Source organism: Leopardus geoffroyi, chromosome B1 (genome assembly GCF_018350155.1).
Source record: "Leopardus geoffroyi isolate Oge1 chromosome B1, O.geoffroyi_Oge1_pat1.0, whole genome shotgun sequence".
Lineage (NCBI taxonomy): Eukaryota > Metazoa > Chordata > Mammalia > Carnivora > Felidae > Leopardus > Leopardus geoffroyi.
Window position 1 is genome coordinate 127,903,317 of NC_059327.1, and position 19,265 is coordinate 127,922,581.

The 19,265-nt window shown below is 36.8% G+C and overlaps 1 protein-coding gene and 1 pseudogene across 3 annotated transcripts in view; both read right to left on the minus strand.

Annotated features, from left to right (window-relative positions):
• The window catches only part of GRID2 (glutamate ionotropic receptor delta type subunit 2), a 1,475,947-nt gene that overhangs the window by 568,311 nt on the left and 888,371 nt on the right, over positions 1-19,265 (minus strand). For all 3 annotated transcript variants that reach the window (XM_045472791.1, XM_045472773.1, XM_045472783.1), the window contains exon 7: positions 11,559-11,720. In XM_045472791.1, coding sequence (XP_045328747.1) covers positions 11,559-11,720 — 162 coding nt within the window. The remainder of the gene's footprint in view (positions 1-11,558; positions 11,721-19,265) is intronic.
• Positions 3,521-5,823, minus strand: LOC123595293 (annotated as a pseudogene).

Below are 19,265 nucleotides of genomic sequence, written 5' to 3' on the forward strand. Positions count from 1 at the left end.
GGTAGTGCTCAGTAAATATTTGTTGAATGAATACATTACCATATAAGAATTAGAATAAATTCAATATTTTTTCCATTTTAAAGAATACTTTTTAAAAAATGTTTATTTATTTTAAGACAAATGAGAGACAGACAGAGAGAGAGAGAAGAGAGAGAGAGAGAGGAGGGGCAGAGAGATAGGAGAGAGAGAATCCCAAGTAGGCTCCATGCTGTCAGTGTGGAGCCTGATGCAGGGCACAATCTCACCAACGAGTCGTGAGCAAAGCCGAAATCAAGAGTTGGCCACTTTACCGCCTGAGTCACTCAGGTGCTTCAAGAATACTTTAGATATCAACATGCATCAAGATCTCTTTTAGGGACACTTTTAGTGTGGAGCCTGCTTGGGATTCTCCCTCCCTCTCTCTCTGCCCCTCCCTTGCTCACACATGTGCACTGTCTTTCTCAAAATCAATAAACTTAAAAAAAAAAAAAAGATCTCTTTTAGATAGATTTGGTACCAATACAAGAAAATATATTGGTACTAAATGATTTTAGATAGTGACACAAGTGTTGATATGTTCTATTTTCTCACATTTCGTATTTAAAAAAAAAAAATCACCATTAAGGCGCCTGGGTGGCTTAGCTGGTTAAGCGTCCGACTTCAGCCCAGCTCGTGATCCCACAGCTTGTGGATTCGAGCCCTGCGTCAGACTCTGTGCTGACAGCTCAGAGCCTGGAACCTGCTTTGGATTCTGTGTCTCCCTCTCTCTCTGCCCCTTCCCCACTCATGCTCTGTGTCTCTCAAAAATGAATAAATGTTAAAAACAAAATTTTTAAAAATCACCATAAAGCATTTAGCAGAAATTGGTCAATTATATCAATGCAGAAGTATTTGATTTAAGGATCTATCAAATCTTGGTTGTCTTACTCATGTAGAACACACAGAAAATGTCAGTGCTTTTATATGTAATCACATATTTTGAGTGCAATATTTTTCTTAGTTTTTTTAATTAAACAAATTTGAATTTTTGAAATTTTTTTTAATATATAAGCCTTTTCTTTCTAAAACGCAGGTCTCATCTTTGTCATATCCATGTTCAAAAATTCTTTAGGGTCTTTTACTCACCTACAAAATAAATTCCTTTCCTCTATATCTTTCCAGTCTAGACTAGTCTCTCTATGCATTTTATCCACTCTGGTAAGTTAGTCAATTATTGTCACTGTCCATATGATTTATTCAAATAGATATGTCAGCTAGAGTGTTCCTACCCCCTGCCATGTCCTCTTCTCCATAGCTTTACGTATCTTACACCTGTTAATTTTCAAGTTCCTGTTAATATGCTACCAGTTTCATGAAAATTTTCTCATCTGTTTTCTGTGTTTTGGGTCGGGTTCCCAGGGAAATAGCTCTGAAATGATTTGCTTGTCTGCAGGAGGTTACCAGAAGTGCTCCTAGGAAAAGCACTTGCAAAGGAGTACGAGAATAAGGGCCACAAAGGGAGAGGTGACACAGTGATGGAAATACAGCAACAGCTGAGGTGATGCCATGGCCAGTCTGTAGTAAGATAACTCTTCGATGTTATTCCACTTGGAGGCATGGAACTCAGACCATTGTGCAATGACCAGTCACTGGACGCATGCAATTCCAGGAAGGGAGTGGAACAGCTCCCTGCTGCCCAGAGCAGTTCCTGCACAGAGGCTAGGTGTCAGCCTTCCCAGGAAGGAGCACCTCAGCTGAGAAATGGGGGTCTGCACAGTACGCTCTAAGATTCCACGGGGTTCTATTTTTGCCATGCTTGGGGCCTTTTGTTGTCTCTCACCTTAGAGTACAGCTGTTTGCATAATAATGCCATATTCACTACTAGGCTCTAAATTCTTTTTTGGATAATCACATAAAAGAGTTTGAATAATACATTCCACACTACAGACATTTGATAAATGTCTGTTAAAGGAGTGATAAATACATGAATGAACAGACTGTACTCTTGGAAGCTGAATCAACATTAAAAATAAGAAAAAATAGAAAATCATCGCCGTTTAATTTTAGAACAAGTCTGTAAATAAAAATACTCTGCCCACATTGCCTGGGTGTAATATTATTCCAGAGCCTAAGGAAGGTGGTATATTTGTATGGATTAAACTGGTTTCTAAATGTCCCTGGTTTTCAAACTGTGTTTCTAAGAACCAGTTGTGGTGGGAGTCCACCTGGGGAGGTCCTCCCCACTCTCTTCCAGAGCTGCTCAGCTTTTGTTTTACTTATTATTTAGTTTAAAATGTTTGAAAGTTTTCTCTAGGATATATAACATCAACAAGTCTAAATTATACAACATGAAGAGTCCTTACCAAAATATATATTCCAATTAAATGTAGCTTCTCATAATAAAGAATGCATATGTGTGCTAACAAACGTTTTGTCACAAGAGCTTTTAAAAATGCAGTCACTCATCAATTCAACTCCCAATTCAAGGCATTTGAAAAAGCCACATTGACAGACACTAAGATATTTTAACATAATATTTGCACATGGTACTTACACCTTTGATTTCTTGGGTGTGTGTTTTCTTTAGCCAAATGAATCTGACAGTAGTGAATAAAAGCTACCATTATGAACAAGAAAAAGGGTCAATGGTATGGTATACAGAACACAAGGCTGGAAGCCAAACAACTTGGTACTGAAACTAATTAGCTTTGTAAACAACCCTTAATAAGTCATTTAATTTTTCTGAGGTTCAGTTTTCTCCATCTTAAAATTGGGGAAGGGTTAACTTTATTTGACCTTGCTACTCTAAAATTGTAAGGGTTACTAATGAATTCTAAAAATTAAAAAAAAAAAGTAAAACAAAATGTATTGGAAAAGTACACTCTTTATCTAATTAAAAAAATATCTTTTCAGGGGTTCCTGGGTGGCTCAGAGCATCCGACTGTTGGTTTCGGATCAGGTCACAATCTCATGGTTTTTGAGTTTGACCCTCCGTGTTGGCCTCTGCGTTGGCAGCACAGAGCCTGCTTAGGGTTCTCTCTCTCTCTCTTTCTCTCTCTTTTTCTCTCTCTCTTTCTCTCTGACCCTCCCCCACTCAACACTGTCTCTGTCTCTCTCAAAATTAATACAAAACTTAAAAAAAGAATTAAAGATATCTTTTCAAATACTACCTTTGATATATTTAATAGCAAAATACTTGTGGCATATTTATAAAACTAAGATTCTATTTACTATCAAAATTATGGAAGTTTAGAAGTGGAAGCTAAAGCAGTTAGCCAAGAAAAGTTTTATTTTATTATTTTTTAAATTATCTCTATAACTTACTTAGAAAAAAAAGTTTTGCATATTACAATAAAGTGGCAGACATTAACCTAGAATTCGATCATTTCCAATCATTAATTCCATAAGAACTAGCTTCTAGAAGGAATTATGTTTGACTGCTATAACAGGGAAAAAGGCTCTGGTTTAAAGTCTTATCTCATATTACATAAATCCCTAGCATATGAATGCTTGCTATTAGAGAGTTTAGCAGAAAACCAAAACCAAAACCAAAAACACCAAACAAACAAACCAACCAACCGACCAACAAACAAAAAACACCCAGACTGCCATCTTCAAAAACACTGACATCCTGATATCTGTATATATGTACAGATTAAAAGCCCTGGTGCTAAAAATGTCATGGCAAGAAAATAATGTCTACTGTGTATGTTGCAAATTGGCACCATGTTTTTACTCAAAATGTGTGTGTGTGGGGTAATGAAAATATACACTTTATGAAAACACACTTTACTAAGAAAACGGAACCCAAGTTAAAACATTTTTATGGAGCCAGATAATGATCTTAATCTATTTCTGCTGATGGCTGCAGCAGCAGCTGATCGGCCTATATACCAAACATATATGGATGCAAATGCAATGCCCAAGTGCAGACAAGCCGAACACACAGCACTATTCACAAAAGATTCAGAGCAAGCAAACAGCTTTTCTAGTCACTGTCAAGACGTCATCATCAGACAAAGCACGAAGTGCTTCGTCAAACATATCTTTGGTAATTGCTATGTCAGAGTGTCCTTGAATATCTTCAAAAAGTTGTGAGTATTTTAGAGCTGATGTTCTTACATAAAATAAGTTTTTTCAGTGCTTCAGCTAACTCTTCTTTCCATTTCGGAGAGGTGGCACTCATTTCTGTAGTAAGAAGAGATATGTCCACAGTGCCAGTCCAGGGTTTCTGCTAAGTGAACTCATGAGTCCAGCTATCAAAAGTATACAAAAACCATTCCTCAGCTACTACCAATCTTCTGCATCCTCCTCAAGTCTACATAAGCCTGGATGAGAGCCTGACTGGCTTCCTGGCTCAGCCAAGACACGACGGTTCTGTGAGCATAAGCAATGTAATTCTTCAGTGCCGCCATGTTTGTGAACCTCTTCTCCACTTGCTCCTTGCTCTGGTAGTACAGAGCCACATGGTGGTGAATCAGATCCTTGTCATAGGCTTCATCCTGCGGGTCCAGGATGAGGAATATCAAATCAAACCTTTAAAAAATACGTGAGGTAGCTGTATATCACCAATGGTTGTGTTTTTTTAGAATTCCACTGAGATTCCATAGAATTTGCTGCTGCCAGGATAACGGTGCATGCACTGAGCTGACCAATAATCCCAGCCTTTGCAATAGAGTCAGTCATCCCATGACTTTGTGCGATGCTGATCTTGTATTTTCATTTATCTTCACAAACATCAATACAGCAGATGCTACTGTCACTCAGGACAAAGGTACCAGTCTTCAGGCCCACTTGCCTCATCTCAAGGTCATTCCAGTATATATATATATATATATATATATATATATATATATATATATATATATATATATATATATATAAAACAGTATATACTGTTAGTTGGTCCCAGGAGACGGGGTTGTACACATGCAGAAGCTGGAACTTACTGGTCTTTGGGTCACCACACATCAGGATGTTGTTCTCAGCACAAAGTCTGACCCTTCCCATGTGACTAAAATCTTTCCTTTTTCCAAGGAAAAGCTGAAGCAAGATTCCCCCCTTTTTAAATCCTCATGTTCTTACAAGCTTGGAGCTGAGGCTGAATCAAGGATCTCATAAATGCCTTCTTTTTTTGTAAAGTTCTTTGTGCAATTCCTCATGATTCTCTGAAAAAGTTTCTGTTCTATATCTTCATCTACTTCTTTATGCAAATGTTCTGCATCAATTTTCTGATAATAAATGTCATCAAAGTGGATTTTGTAGACAGACTTCACCTTACTCACTCTTGAACTGACTCAGTAAGTAACATTACAGATAGACGTCTGTAATGTTTACTTTGTCCCCAGGTTGAACCTTGCCAACAAGATCATTGTGAGTAAAAAGGATGACAGTGTGAGGCATTTGCCTTGCAGGCATATTTTCAGGAGACTCTTGAAGTTTGATCATCTGCTTTCCTGAGAACACAGAGTGGTTATGGGTGAGCACTCACCCACATGGGGCTCAGTGATTAAGCCATGGTCCATCTCCACCAAGGCAGTGGGGGGGGGTGCACACCTGGCATTGCAAGAAGGACTTCTGCATCTGGAAGCAGCTGGGACATCCTAATCAACATGCCACTCATGGTGATAGACTGGTTAATGTCTTCAAGTTCAGGTTTCTCATGTAATTAGTCTTCCACACATTAAATCTGATGTTCTAAGATTGAGTCAGGTAACTGTCAAAGAAGATCTCATTGATAGCCATGCTAAAGTTGAGTGGCAGATGGGCTGTCTGTATAGATTTTTGCAAATGATTTCATTTGTTCACAGTTTACACTTTAAGATGACTACTCAGATGATTATTTTGAGCATCTTTTCGTGTGTCTTTTAGCCATTTGGATGTCTTCTTTGGAAAAAATGTTTATTCATGTCTTCTGCCCATTTCTCCACTGGATTATTTGTTTTTCAGGTGTTGAGTTTGGTAAGTTCTTTATAGATTTTGTATACTAGCCCTCTATCTGACATGTGATTTGCAAGTATCTTCTCCCATTCCATCGGTTGCCTTTTAGTTTTGTTGGTTGTTTCCTTTGCTGTGCAGAAGCTTTTATCTTGATGAAGTCCCAATAGTTCATTTTTACTTTTATTTCCCTTGTCCGTGGAGATGTGTCAAGTTAGAAGTGGCTGCAGCCCAGGTCAATGAAGTTGTTGCCTGTTTTCTCTTCTAGGGTTTTGATGGTTTCCTGTCTCACATTTAGGTCTTTCATCCATTTGAATTTATTTTTGTGTATGGTGTTAAGAAAGTGGTCCAGTTTCATTCCTCTGCATGTTGCCATCCAGTTCTCCCAGCCCCATTTGCTACAGAGACTGTCTTTTTTCCACTGGATACTCTTTCCTGCTTTGTCAAAGATTAGTTGACCATACATTTGTGGGTCCAAATCTGGGTTCTCAATTATATTCTATTGGTCTATGTGTCTGTTTTTGTGCGAATACCATGCTGTCTTGATGATTACAGCTTTGTAGTAGAGGCTAAAGTCTGGGATTGTGGTGTCTCCAGCTTTGGTTTTCTTTTTCAACATTACTTTGGTTATTAAGGGTATTCTGTGGTTCCATACAAATTTTAGGATTGCTTGTTCTAGTTCTGAGAAGAATCCACATTGTGATACCACCTCACATGGGTCAAAGTGGCTAAAATTAACAATTCAATAAACAAGAGATGGGGCGCCTGGGTGGCTCAGTCGGTTAAGGGGCCGACTTCAGCTCAGGCCATGATCTCGCGGTCCGTGAGTTCGAGACCCGCGTCAGGCTCTGTGCTGACAGCTCAGAGCCTGGAGCCTGTTTCAGATTCTGTGTCTCCCTCTCTCTGAACCTCCCCCATTCATGCTCTGTCTCTCTCTGTCTCAAAAATAAATAAACGTTAAAAAAAATAAAAAATAAACAAGAGATGTTGGTGAGGATGTGGAGAAAGGGGAACCCTCTTGCATTTTTGGTGGAAATGCAGACTGGTGCAGCCACTTTGGAAAATAGTGTGGAGGTTCCTCAAAAAATTAAAAATATAATTACCCTACAACCCAGCAACAGCACTACTAGGAATGTATCAAAAAGATACAGGAATGTTGATTCATAGGGGTGCCAAGGGGTATCCCAAGTTTACAGCAGTGCTATCAACAATAGCCAAATTATGGAAAGAGCCCAAATGTCCATCAACTGATGAATAAAGAAGATGTGTTTTATATGTGTGTGTGTGTGTGTATATAATGCATATATATGTTAATATATATATAATATATATAAAATATATATACACATATATACACACACAAAGGAATACTATTCAGCAATAGAAAAGAATGAAATCCTGCCATTTGCAACAATGTGGATTGAACTTGAGGGTATCATGCTAAATGAAATAAGTCAGTCAGAGAAAGATACCATGTTTTCACTCATGTGTGGAATTTGAGGAACTTAACAGAAGACCATGGGGGAGGGTAAAGAAAAAAATAGAAACAAAGAGGGAGGCAAACCATAAGAGGCTCTTAATAACAGAGAACAAACTGGGGGTTGGTGGGGGTGGGGGCAGGGAAAGGGGGTGATGGACATTGAGGAGGGCACTTGTTGGGATGAGCACTGGGTGTTATATATACGTGATGAATCACAGAAATCTATTTCTAAAGCTAAGAACACACTGTATACACTATATGTGAGCTAACTTGACAATATATCAGATATATAAAAATAACATGACTCCCCAGTTATATCAATATCCCTATCCCTGCATGCACAAAGGCCCAGCAATGTCTATGGCAACATTTTCTTCTTTATCCAGACAGTCAATAAAATGTTGAAGAAATCCCATTGCCATATTTATGTATGTTGCTCAAATCACAAGTTTTGGCCTAGAGACTGATCACCGGCCACTGTATCTCTGTTGCTGGCTCATCCTGCAAATTCACCTACAAACACTTTCATGTAGATCCCCACATTAGGTCTCCGCCTCCGATGTGCCACTAACATCACAGCTTAAGGTTCCCTCTTCCCAAGAGCTGGAAGTGCCACATGTGAGTGGTGAATTAGCATTAAAACTAAGATGAAGAATTGAAGAATGCATCAGATGAGAGCTGGAAAATACTGTGTCCTGCATGTCAGGGTTCTGCAGGTCAGCTCTAGGCCAGGTTGGTGTCAGTTGCATCTCTTCTGTAGAGGTTGAATCCTCACCTCTACATCTAAGAGAAAGATAGGACCTGATATCATCACCTCAAGCAGGGAAAAGTGGCCACCTCTGAAGTACACAGAGCTCTATGGTGTACCTGACAGCCCCCAAGAAAAGTTTTTTAAAAGTTCAAAAAATACATAAAATATTAGAATTAGGTGACAACATTAATTTTACTTGAGGATGGTATCAATGTCCACTTGAAAAGACAAGAGAATAAACTACAAAGAAAGAGGTGAGAATCAGGACTCAAGTTTCAAGAGTTGATCAGCTTAATCACCAAATATATCAGGCATCAACCACTACCTTACATACCTACAATATGTAGTTTGAAAACATAATGGAAATAGATTATATTCATGATAGTGTCACACGTGCAGATACACATAATCAAAACTTCATAAAATTTTAGGAAAAATATAATGAAAATATGTATGAAGGACACTGTAAGTCTTTACTGAGGGCTATAAAAGATGACTATATGGATAGATACCATGTCCATGGATAGGTAGACCCAATATTTTACAAAAACATCATTTTCTCAAAAATAATCTCTAAAAATTCATATAAATAGCATGGCTTCAAGGTCACTGATAATACCTTGGAGAAATAAACATTTGAGAATTAGCCTCTTTTTTTTTAAAGAAGAGAAATGTGGAAGTACCTATTCTATCAATTCATAAAATAAATTGTAAACCTTCAATTTATGGAAACTGCTATCTCCCCCTGTATAAATGTTCTGGACATTTACAGTACTTATGTCAGCTGCATTGCTTTTTTATCTCTTTTGTCTCACCCCGTTAAAAAGAATAGAAATTAATTAAGGGACAGACCTTCATTCTTTCACTTCGTTATCTCCATGCAGTAGCACAGAGGCTTTGTAAAGTATATACGGCATGCCTTTCATAGAGACACGCAGGGGTTTTTTGGATGTAATTAAAAATTTTATTACTAGAATATTCCCACTGTAATAAGGAGCCTGACCTCATTTGTGATGTTTGGCTGCTGATTTCTTTCTAAGCTTTGGTCTCCCTTTCCCCTGTGGCTCCACATTTGGACAGGCTGATCAACAAAGCTCATCCCGCAACTTTTTGTCTGATACCAGTTGGAAATTTAAGCCTTGAAAATCTCTAGCCCAAGTAAATGGGAACTTTCCCCAGTCCTACTTCCTAGTCACTACCTGGGCCCAGCCCACTCCTGCTGCTTGGTCAAGCCAGCCTGGACATTCCTGAGCCCACTCTGCTCTCCTGGGAGTTCCTGTATGAGTAGTAATCTTTCTCTCAAAATTTTTTGGTATGTGGAGTATTATCAGCCTTGGCATCTGAATGGGATGACCAGAACACTCATATGAGGCAGAGTTATGACTGGAAAAAAAAAAAAAAAACTCCATTTTTTTAAGTCAATTTGAAATGTGGAACAAAAAATCATGAAACTGAGCATGTGACTCTTGCTTTTGGGGTCATGAACTTAAGTCCCACGTTGGGCATAGAGTTTACTTAAAAAATAATGTAATTGAATATCTGCAATGACATATATCATTCAAACTTAGTCTTTAAATACACTGAATGGATATATTTCTTTAAAAAGCATCATTAGGCTGAAAGCTCACCAGGACAAATATATAAATATTCCCCCCAAATAAATGTCATAATTATCATATTATTGTTTTGATTATACATTTTCCAGCAGCAACATTTTATATATTGAACTGTTCCATAAGAACTACCTACATATTATGGTATCTTTATTTCCTTCCCACTAATACTTTCACTAAGTAAGTATCTCCTAAGCAACCTCCCAAACTATTATTCTGTCTTTGTGAGAAGGCTTCAGAAGAATGAATATATTCAAGTTCCTGCATCCTAGCCAAAGCCTGAACTAATAAATTGGCAGGATCAGAATCATGTTCAACAACTTCCCTTGGATTCATACCTGCCAAATCTCTACATGGACAGATAGGGAGATCTTGGCAACACCTTGAGTTTAGATTTGACTTATTCATATTTTAGTTGAAATATCTTACTCTGCCAATATATTCAATGCATTTGATTTTCAAGCACTTCTGCTGATAAGTGCCTAAATTCTCATTAAAGCGATTCTTTTTACAAAAAGGAAACATACCAAGAGAAAGATCCAGGCTATTCTCCATTTGCAACATTTCTTTCTTCCACTTCTGTTTTTTTGTACCTCTAGTTCACTTCTAATGATAGATGTTTAGGTTTTTCTCTGGCTTTTCTAAATGCATTCACATTTCTTTCAACTAGCTATTTCTTTTTTTGTTTCACGAGAGGAAGGCAAACACGTGCAGAGAGGAAAAGGATGGGTAAAATAAAGAACATAAACTTCTAAATGTCTGTCTTCTTTGTGTAAAGGGTACAGGAGACATTTGTTTGTTTTATTAATCATTTCATTTTAAATCCAAGAAGCTGTGTGAGACAGACAGAAAATGCCAGCAAGGATGACATGACAAAGAGGCTAATAAACTGCAGAATTGCTCAAACCATTGAGAGAAGCCTAACAGCATAAAGTGCCTCCTGGGAACGGAGCAGGTACTGAGCCAGAGCGGGTCACAGCCAGGCTAAACACCACACTGACAGTGAGGAAGGAGAACACACCAGATAGCTAAAATAGTTCCTAAATGCTGCAAAATAGTACTGCTTATGAATTATATCTTGATTATAAGATAAATTAAAGATCATTGCTTCTAATGTCTTACCATGTATCATGTAATTGAAAAACAGTGACGGCTTGTGTTTATTTTTTTCAGTTCATGGCGTATTTAAATTTTTTTAAATGTTTGTTTGTTTATTTATTTATTTATTTATTTATTTATTTATTTATTTTGAGAGAGAGACAGACAGAGTGTGAGCAGGACAGGGGCAGAGACAGAGGGAGACACAGAATCTGAAGCAGGCTCCAGGCTCTGAGCTGCCAGCAGAGTCCGATGCGGGGTCTGAACTCACAAACCAGAGATCATGACCTGAGCCAAAGTCAGACGTTTAACCAACTGAGCCACCCAGACGCCCCTGATGGTGTATTTTAAAGAAAACAAACAAACAAACAAACAAACAAAAACAAGTATTTGTATTTGTCACAGGCACCAAAATAATTTGAGTATTTCTAATACTAATGGTATAACAAATACAATTCAAATAATTTCAACCACTAACTATACTCGTGTAATATATCCTTACAAATAGGTAACGGCTCCTTGTTTTATACATGCATGTGACTTTCTGACCTTGTTGTTGTTGTTGTTTTTAATATTTACTCATCTATTACACTGTTTTGTGCTTTGGACTGACAAAGTTGGTGACAAAAAAACATCCTTTTGAAAGATAGGCCCTCAAAAATGATTTATTGTATCCCTTTACATGAAAATTAAGGAGAGTGAAACGTTAGTCACAAGTTACCTTCTTGATAGTCTCCAGCATGGAACGCCCTCCCTGCCAGGGCTTAGAGTTCTTTCTGATGCATGACAAACTTGCCATGCTGTGCCATTTTCGGTCCTCCAGTTTCTTATGAAAAGCATTAGCAAGCAGAAGCACTGTGTCATATATGTAAAGGTTTGAAATCTGAAAAGACATTAGACAGTAATCATTAGAATCACTGATGCCAACCATCAAGAATTAGGAGAATATCATCAGCTCTGCTGCCTCCGTTCATGTCATAGATGGCTGGTTTACTGGGTTATTTATTAAGCAAAAGGTTTCTTTTTTCATTTCCTGGGCAATTTTGCCGTTGACAATGAAGTCTTGTCTGATTGTATGCCTCAATTGCTTTTTCGGCTTATTTAGGTGTGAAAGAGAAGATAAAAAAGAAAAGTTTCGACAGAGGCAAGGCTGTTAGTGTCAGACCTTAGAAAATCACTGGCCCTTATTTCTTTCTGAAGAGGTAAGGATCTAAGGGCTTCAGATTGGAAGGGCAAACTGAATAATACATTTTCTGAATATGTCAAGTCTTTGCATTCTGATTATTCAGATGGAGAAATATCAACTCGATCTTACATATAAAATAAGTGTCATAGGTGCTAAAAAAAAAAAAAAAAAAGAAGAAGAAGCGGCCATGTGTGTATATGTGCATGTCTATGGGGATTTGGTAATGAAAAAAATGAGAAAACGCATGGCCATTGATAAAATTACAATTATCAAGGATCTACACAACATTATCTAGGTATACACATGCATTCTAATTCATTAACATGACAGATACCATTATAAATAAGTGACCATATAAATAAATATAAATAACTGTGAATATATATTTAAATTAACACTTTCTTCTTAAAGCAGTCATGTTATTATCTTCCTTCTATATAAATTGCAAAAAAGAGTCATGAAAATTGTCACTATGATCTGTTGCATTCTTACACTTACTCTTGACAGAACTAATATCTATGCTGTCATTTGTAGAAGGTGTTTATTTTTCAAAGAAATTAGAACTTATTTAGAAAACATAAACATCAAGAGATATCCAAAGTCAATAAAGGCTGTTAGATGTTTTATTATTACTCCTCTGAAAGAAAAATGCAACATAAAGTAAAACAAAAATGAGAAATCAATGTAGCTATGAAAGTTACATCCATCTTAAGGTATTTAAATTTCTTCAGCTTTTTTTTTTTTTTTTTAATTTTTTTTTTTTTTTTCAACGTTTATTTATTTTTGGGACAGAGAGAGACAGAGCATGAACGGGGGAGGGGCAGAGAGAGAGGGAGACACAGAATCGGAAACAGGCTCCAGGCTCTGAGCCATCAGCCCAGAGCCTGACGCGGGGCTCGAACTCACGGACCGCGAGATCGTGACCTGGCTGAAGTCGGACGCTTAACCGACTGCGCCACCCAGGCGCCCCTCTTCAGCTTTTTAAAAGTATCTTGGTATCACAGTTTTTTTCCCTGAAAATAAAAGGGACAATATGTTGATTGCCCTTTGCTTATAAGTAATTATGAAGGAATCTTATGAAATTGTCTGCCCACATCACAAAATGGCACTATATTTCAACTACTGGGATGACAGTTTAATGCTATGAGAAACTGTTAATAAGCACTTCCTAATAGTGCCTTGTGAGTTTTCTTTCTTTACTAGGTGAATCTTTAATCATTTGTGTATATCAAACATCGTTTTATATGTGTGACACTAATGGAAGGCAGGCCTTTCTTAAAAGAGACATTGCATACTCTCATGCACTATGTGAAATACCGACTTGTTATTTAAAAGGAAATACTGTTTTTAAAAAAAATTTAATGTTTATTTATTTTTGAGAGATGGAAAGAGACAGAGTGTGAGCAGGGGAGGGGCAGAGAGAGAGGGAGACACAGGATCTGAGGCAGGCTCCAGGTTCTGAGCTGTCAGTACAGAGCCCAAAGTGGGGCTTGAACTCACGAACTGAGAGATCATGACCTGAGCCAAAGTTGGACGCTTAACCGACAGAACCACCCAGGTACCCTTGTTCTTTGTAAGGAAACAGTAAGGCAGACTATCCTCACCTTCACCTCCCTGCCCTTCCCCTGCCAGATAATTACTAGACAGACTAGGGGAGTAGCTTAAATCTGCAATGAATGAAGACTTGAAGATAAAAGTAGTTGATGAATCAAAATTCAGTCTGAATTAGACTGTGAAGACCCGAAAGGAAAACCTTTTGACAATTTCTCAATAATTTGCAATAATCTGGCTGCTTTTAACCTTTCTTTGCTTCACTGCCTCAATCTTGCTTGCTCTTATCTCTCTAGCTTTATTTGGCTTCTTCCTCTGACTGATTGCTTTCAGTGTATATATGAAATTGTTGGAATAACACTGTTTGATGTCTTGTTACCTTTCTCCAACTAGTTAACATCTAATATCCAATTAACAGGACAGAAGTTAGGAGAATCCTATCCTGACAACTTCTCAGGACCCTACCAGCTTCCAGGCTAACTGGGCAGTCTCCTTTGTCTCCCGTAACACACGCATGCCTGTACTGGAACATATCATAATTCTAAGATTTCTTAATCTGGTTTTCCCACTAGAACATGAGCTCCTTCTGGATAGGGGCTCATCATGTACAAATTTTCCCCCTTTGTACTTTTGTTTCCTAGCGGCTAGCACACATTCTGATAAATAGTTGTCAAACAAAAGAAGATGAAGAAAAGAAAGGCAGGTTTAACATCAGGCGTGTTTGACAGAAGTCAAGATGTGAGAAACCTGACAACTTGGGTTCCATTCGAATCTTGACACTGTGGTGGCAGTGTCTTCTGTGAGCTTTGAGGCATGTACCTTGAGCATCCACGCCATTCCTAAAGACGAGTGCTTTGCATTTGATATATATGACTGGTGTTTTCAACAAAAACTGCCTCTATTCATTTGTCCACCTTCCAAACTGTGGGATCGAAAGGAGGTAGTGACATTTTGTGAGCTTTCAATTACCCCTTCCATTACTTCTATCTCAGGAAAGCACCTGTTCTGTTTTGAGGTTCATGCTCTTTCCTATACTATACTTTAGAGTCCCTTTCTGTTATCACCTACCCGTCTCTTGGCCACTCTGTATTCATGAGGTCTTTGACTCCTCTTTCACAGCGATTCCAAACTTTTGCCCAGCATTAAAAAAAAAGTCACTGCAATTTCTACAGAGATGAATTTGACATCTACTCTGGCTACATCTAACACAAATGACTATCACTGGACACAAACACATACCTCCTCTAACATCTTAAACTCCATTTTCCCACCAGCTGACCAATTATTTCCCTCTCACTCTCACTACACGTGTTTTCCAACTTAACTGAGCACCAGCACCCACCTTCTCTATCTGACAACCTTCTGATATTTGATAACATCCATCACTTGCCCTGAAACATTCTCTTTCCTTCAATTGTTCATTATCTTGTATAATTTCTAGGCTGTTCATCATCTCAGCATTTTTCTTCTTTCCTTCTCTTTCTTTTTTTTATGTTCCTGTTCAGAGTTTAGAACTTATAAACAACACATTATTGCAGATACAATCTGACTAGAACAGAATAGTATAAGGTTATGTCTCTTGATCATAGCAAAATGCTCTGACATGGAGACCAAGATTACACTGAAATGGTGTAGAGCAAATGAGACTTGCGCTATGTTCAAACAAAATTGGCCTTCATCTCAATAACCTTAAACAGCTGTCAAACCAGGTCTCATCCAACTAGACTTAGGGTAATGACTTTGAGCCTATACTTTATCTCTTCGAAATTTCAACTTTTACGTTTATTATTTGGGGAGTATTAATAATTTGGATCTTGATCATACAGCCCAGAATAAGGTTTCTCTCCTAGCTTTATGCCATTTGCAAATCTGATAGGCATACTTTATTCATTTTTATTTGTGTAATGGTAAACATTTGAAAATATAAGTACAAGAACAGTATTTTTGGATGACCATAGAGAGTTCCTCATACTTCAAGAGTAGAATGTTTATCACTGTGGTTGAGTGTTCTTCTATTTCCATAGTTCCTAAATTGAAGTAAAATAAAGTATGGATATTAGAAGTGCTCAAAGCTACAAAATATATCTGAGCCATGTTGTAGGCATATCAAATTTGCTCAAAGATTTGGAGAGTAAGAAAAATAACTAGTAAACTATTTGAAACATTACTTTTAATTTTAAATAAACTCATAAGTTATGAGTTTATCCTTTTAAAGATAATAATGAGACTGTCTATATTTTGAATTTTGTAAATTTCCTTTTGAAAAAAAAATCTGAAAACAGTGTTTACTACTATCTTCTATTCTTAGTCCTTTATTGAAAATCTTTGAGTGACATCAACCTATCTAGACTTTTTAATGCTTCCCTATAAGATTTTGTGCTTTCCTATAAATTTTCCTTAAAAAATGTCAAACACAACATAAAAATCAACATACAATAAATAGATTTATAAAATTCTCTCAATATAAACAATTAGTAAACAGGATTTGACTTGCCAGTGCTTGTTCTTAAGAGAGTCCTATGGTCACATATGAAGGACCCCAAATGATATACTTAATAATACATTCTACAGTTTATCCAAATAATTCATCAACCTTTAATATACTACACTCTGTCAGAATCTTTTTTCCTTCCTTTTGAAATGTGGAACGATATACCAATTTCACGTACTGGGGTCTTCTTCTGAGGTATTTCTCTAGTATTTCTAAATTATAATATTGTGATCGTATCTACCACTTTATTTACTATTCTTAACAATTATTATTTAAGCTTCATTTTAAAGCAGTAAGGTATACTCTCACCATATCCAAATCCCTGCTCTTTAAAAAAAGTGGTTTAATTAAAAAAAATTTATTCTAACTTTTCCAATTTGAAGACAATTTTTCTTAGATGGAGATGACAGAAGCAAACAAACAAACAAACAAAAAACACTGACTTTTCTATTTTCTCTCCATTAGCAGCCAAGCTAACATTAGTTTCACCAAGCAGTGAATGACTCACTTTCTTCTTGCTTCATATATTGCTAAAACCTTTGTTTATAGAGCTAAAAGTTTCCTTTGACATTTATTTTGCAGCTTCAACTCATCCTGGATTTTAGTCTTTCTGGCACTAATTTAAAGATTTGGGAAACTTGTTTTTTGTTCCTTCTAAACCTTTTCTTTCTATGTACATTAAATTAAGTAACAGCCCAAAGATCTCTACACAGGCCCACTGTACCCTCTTCTTCCCTGTTGTACTGATTATTGTGATCTTATAGTTCGTGTTTCCATTTTACGGTTGGGTCTCTATTTTTAGAGCTCTCTTCAGTCATATTTTCATGCCTTTATTTTACTACTTTTAATAGTACCCAGCTGATAAGATAAAGGTCTGTCTGTGGACATATTTACCTGCATTTTTTTATGAGCTCCAAGTTGAGAGGGTTACTTCTCCAAAGGAAACCTGTACTCCCAAATTTTTAATGCATACTATCTTGTTTTTCTTTAACTTCAGTAAGATAAAATTTTCCCCAAGGTAAGCCTCTATATCAAATGCTCTGCTTTTAGTGGAACATCTTAAATTCAACAGCCCTACATTTAGATACATTTAGATTTAGATACTTAATTATATAAATCTTCACATATAAAAGATTCTGTCAATTTTTCCTTTATACATTAACTATTCTGTCAAAATTTATTACATATAATAGGGAAATTACTATGTAGTAAATCCTCAAAGAAAAAGTAATTTTCTTATTTTCTTCCATCTGTGGGTTTGAAGGGAGTAAGACGAAGGTGGGGATAAGAGGTGTGGTGATTCCTGTACATCCTTAATTTATCATATAGGTCTGGGGGATATGAAGATGAATAAATAAATAAATAAACAAATAAAATATTTGCTCCCTGATTTCAAGAAACTCATTAACAGAATCAGAAGGATTGTGCTTTTAGGTGAATGTGCTTTACAATACTATGTAGTCCGTCCATTGGTGGGAATGCAAAATGATGCAGCCACTCTGGAAGACAGCATGGAATTTCCTCAAAAAGTTAAAAATAGAAATATCCTATGACCCAACAATCATGCTACTATGTATTCGTTCAAAAGAAACAAAAATGCTGATTCAAAGGGGTACACTACCCTGATGTTTATAGCAGCATTATCAACAATAGCCAAACTATTGATAGAGCCTGAGTGTCCATTGGCTGATGAATGGATAAAGAAGATTTGGTGTATATATATTCAATAGAATACTATTCAGCCATCAAAAAGAATGAAATCTTGCCATTTGCAATGATGTGGAAGGAGCTAGAGTGTACTATGCTAAGTGAAGTAAGTCAGGGAAAGACAAATACCATGTTATTTCACTAATATGTGGAATTTAAGAAACAAAACAAACATATGGAAAGGGTGGAAGAGAGAGAGAGGGAGGGAAACAACCATAAGAGACGCTTCACAAGAGAGAACAAATTGAGTGTTGATGGAGGGAAGTGGGTGGGGGATGGGCTAGAAGTGGGCAGTGGGATGGGGGTGGGGGGGTGGGTATTAAGGAGGGCACTTGTTATGATGAGCACTGGGTGTTACGTGTAAGTTATGAATTGCTAAATTCTCCTGAGACCAATATTATACTGTATGTTAACCAACTAGAATTTGAATAAAAATTTGGAAAAACATACTGTGTAGCTACTTTCTACTTTTCCAATTTGTACATTTCCTGCCATTTCCTTTGACAAGATAGCCTTTAATATTTCAAATTTTTCTTAAGCAAAATTCTACGTTTTTCTCCATTTAGAATTCTATCGTTTTCATATCAATCATACTCATGACCAATTAATATGAAATGATTGGTCATTATAAGCATATTTGTAAGACTGGCATTAAAATTTAAACAGGTCTTGTTTAGGCTCTAGAGTGGCTTAGTTTAACCATTGTCTTTTCCTTAACTACATTCAAATGCACAAATATTCAAGAAGAAGCAAAGCAGTGTGGTAGGCATGATGGAGGAAATAAAGATAGATGTGTACTTTATGGGATTTTATGATACCAGGTCCTGGGGAGACTTATTCTACAAAAGCCTAAAGCCTAGTTGGGAACATAAAGTTCTGTGGGTAATGCTCCTGGAGCTAGCTACCTGGGAAATATAGCTGCTCCTTAGGTTGACTGCAAGTATGAAGAAGTGATTGGATCAAAGTAATTCATCTAAAAAAAATCCACAGGTGACTAAAGATAGAAAAAGTGTGGAGATGCTTTTTAAAAGAATGGGTCATTTTTACAAAATCACGTGATTTATCTAGTATTACTGGGGATGAATTAGTTCTCATAGGGTTATATTTCTAAACTGTTCAAACTGAGTATCTCTAAGCACTAAAACACTTGCTATAGTAAACGTTGTGAAGGAATAATTTTCTAAAACATATATTCTTCCAACTTCTGAAATTGACCAATATTTTAATTTTTGTTATCTCAGAATTACTATTTAAATACTACTACTCTAGCAGTATACTACAATTATATCCTTAGGAACTGTTTTAGGACACAGAGTTGTTTTTATAAGGCAAGTCTACATTGATAGGATATTTGAATTAGTAGATCTGATTGATTTATTTTTCTTGTCTCTTGCCTTGCTAGAAAGTACTCCTTATGGCTTCCTACTATTGATGTGTCTGCTTTTTTTTTTTTAACACCCTGTTCAAATTGACTTATTAAAATTTCCAGTGCA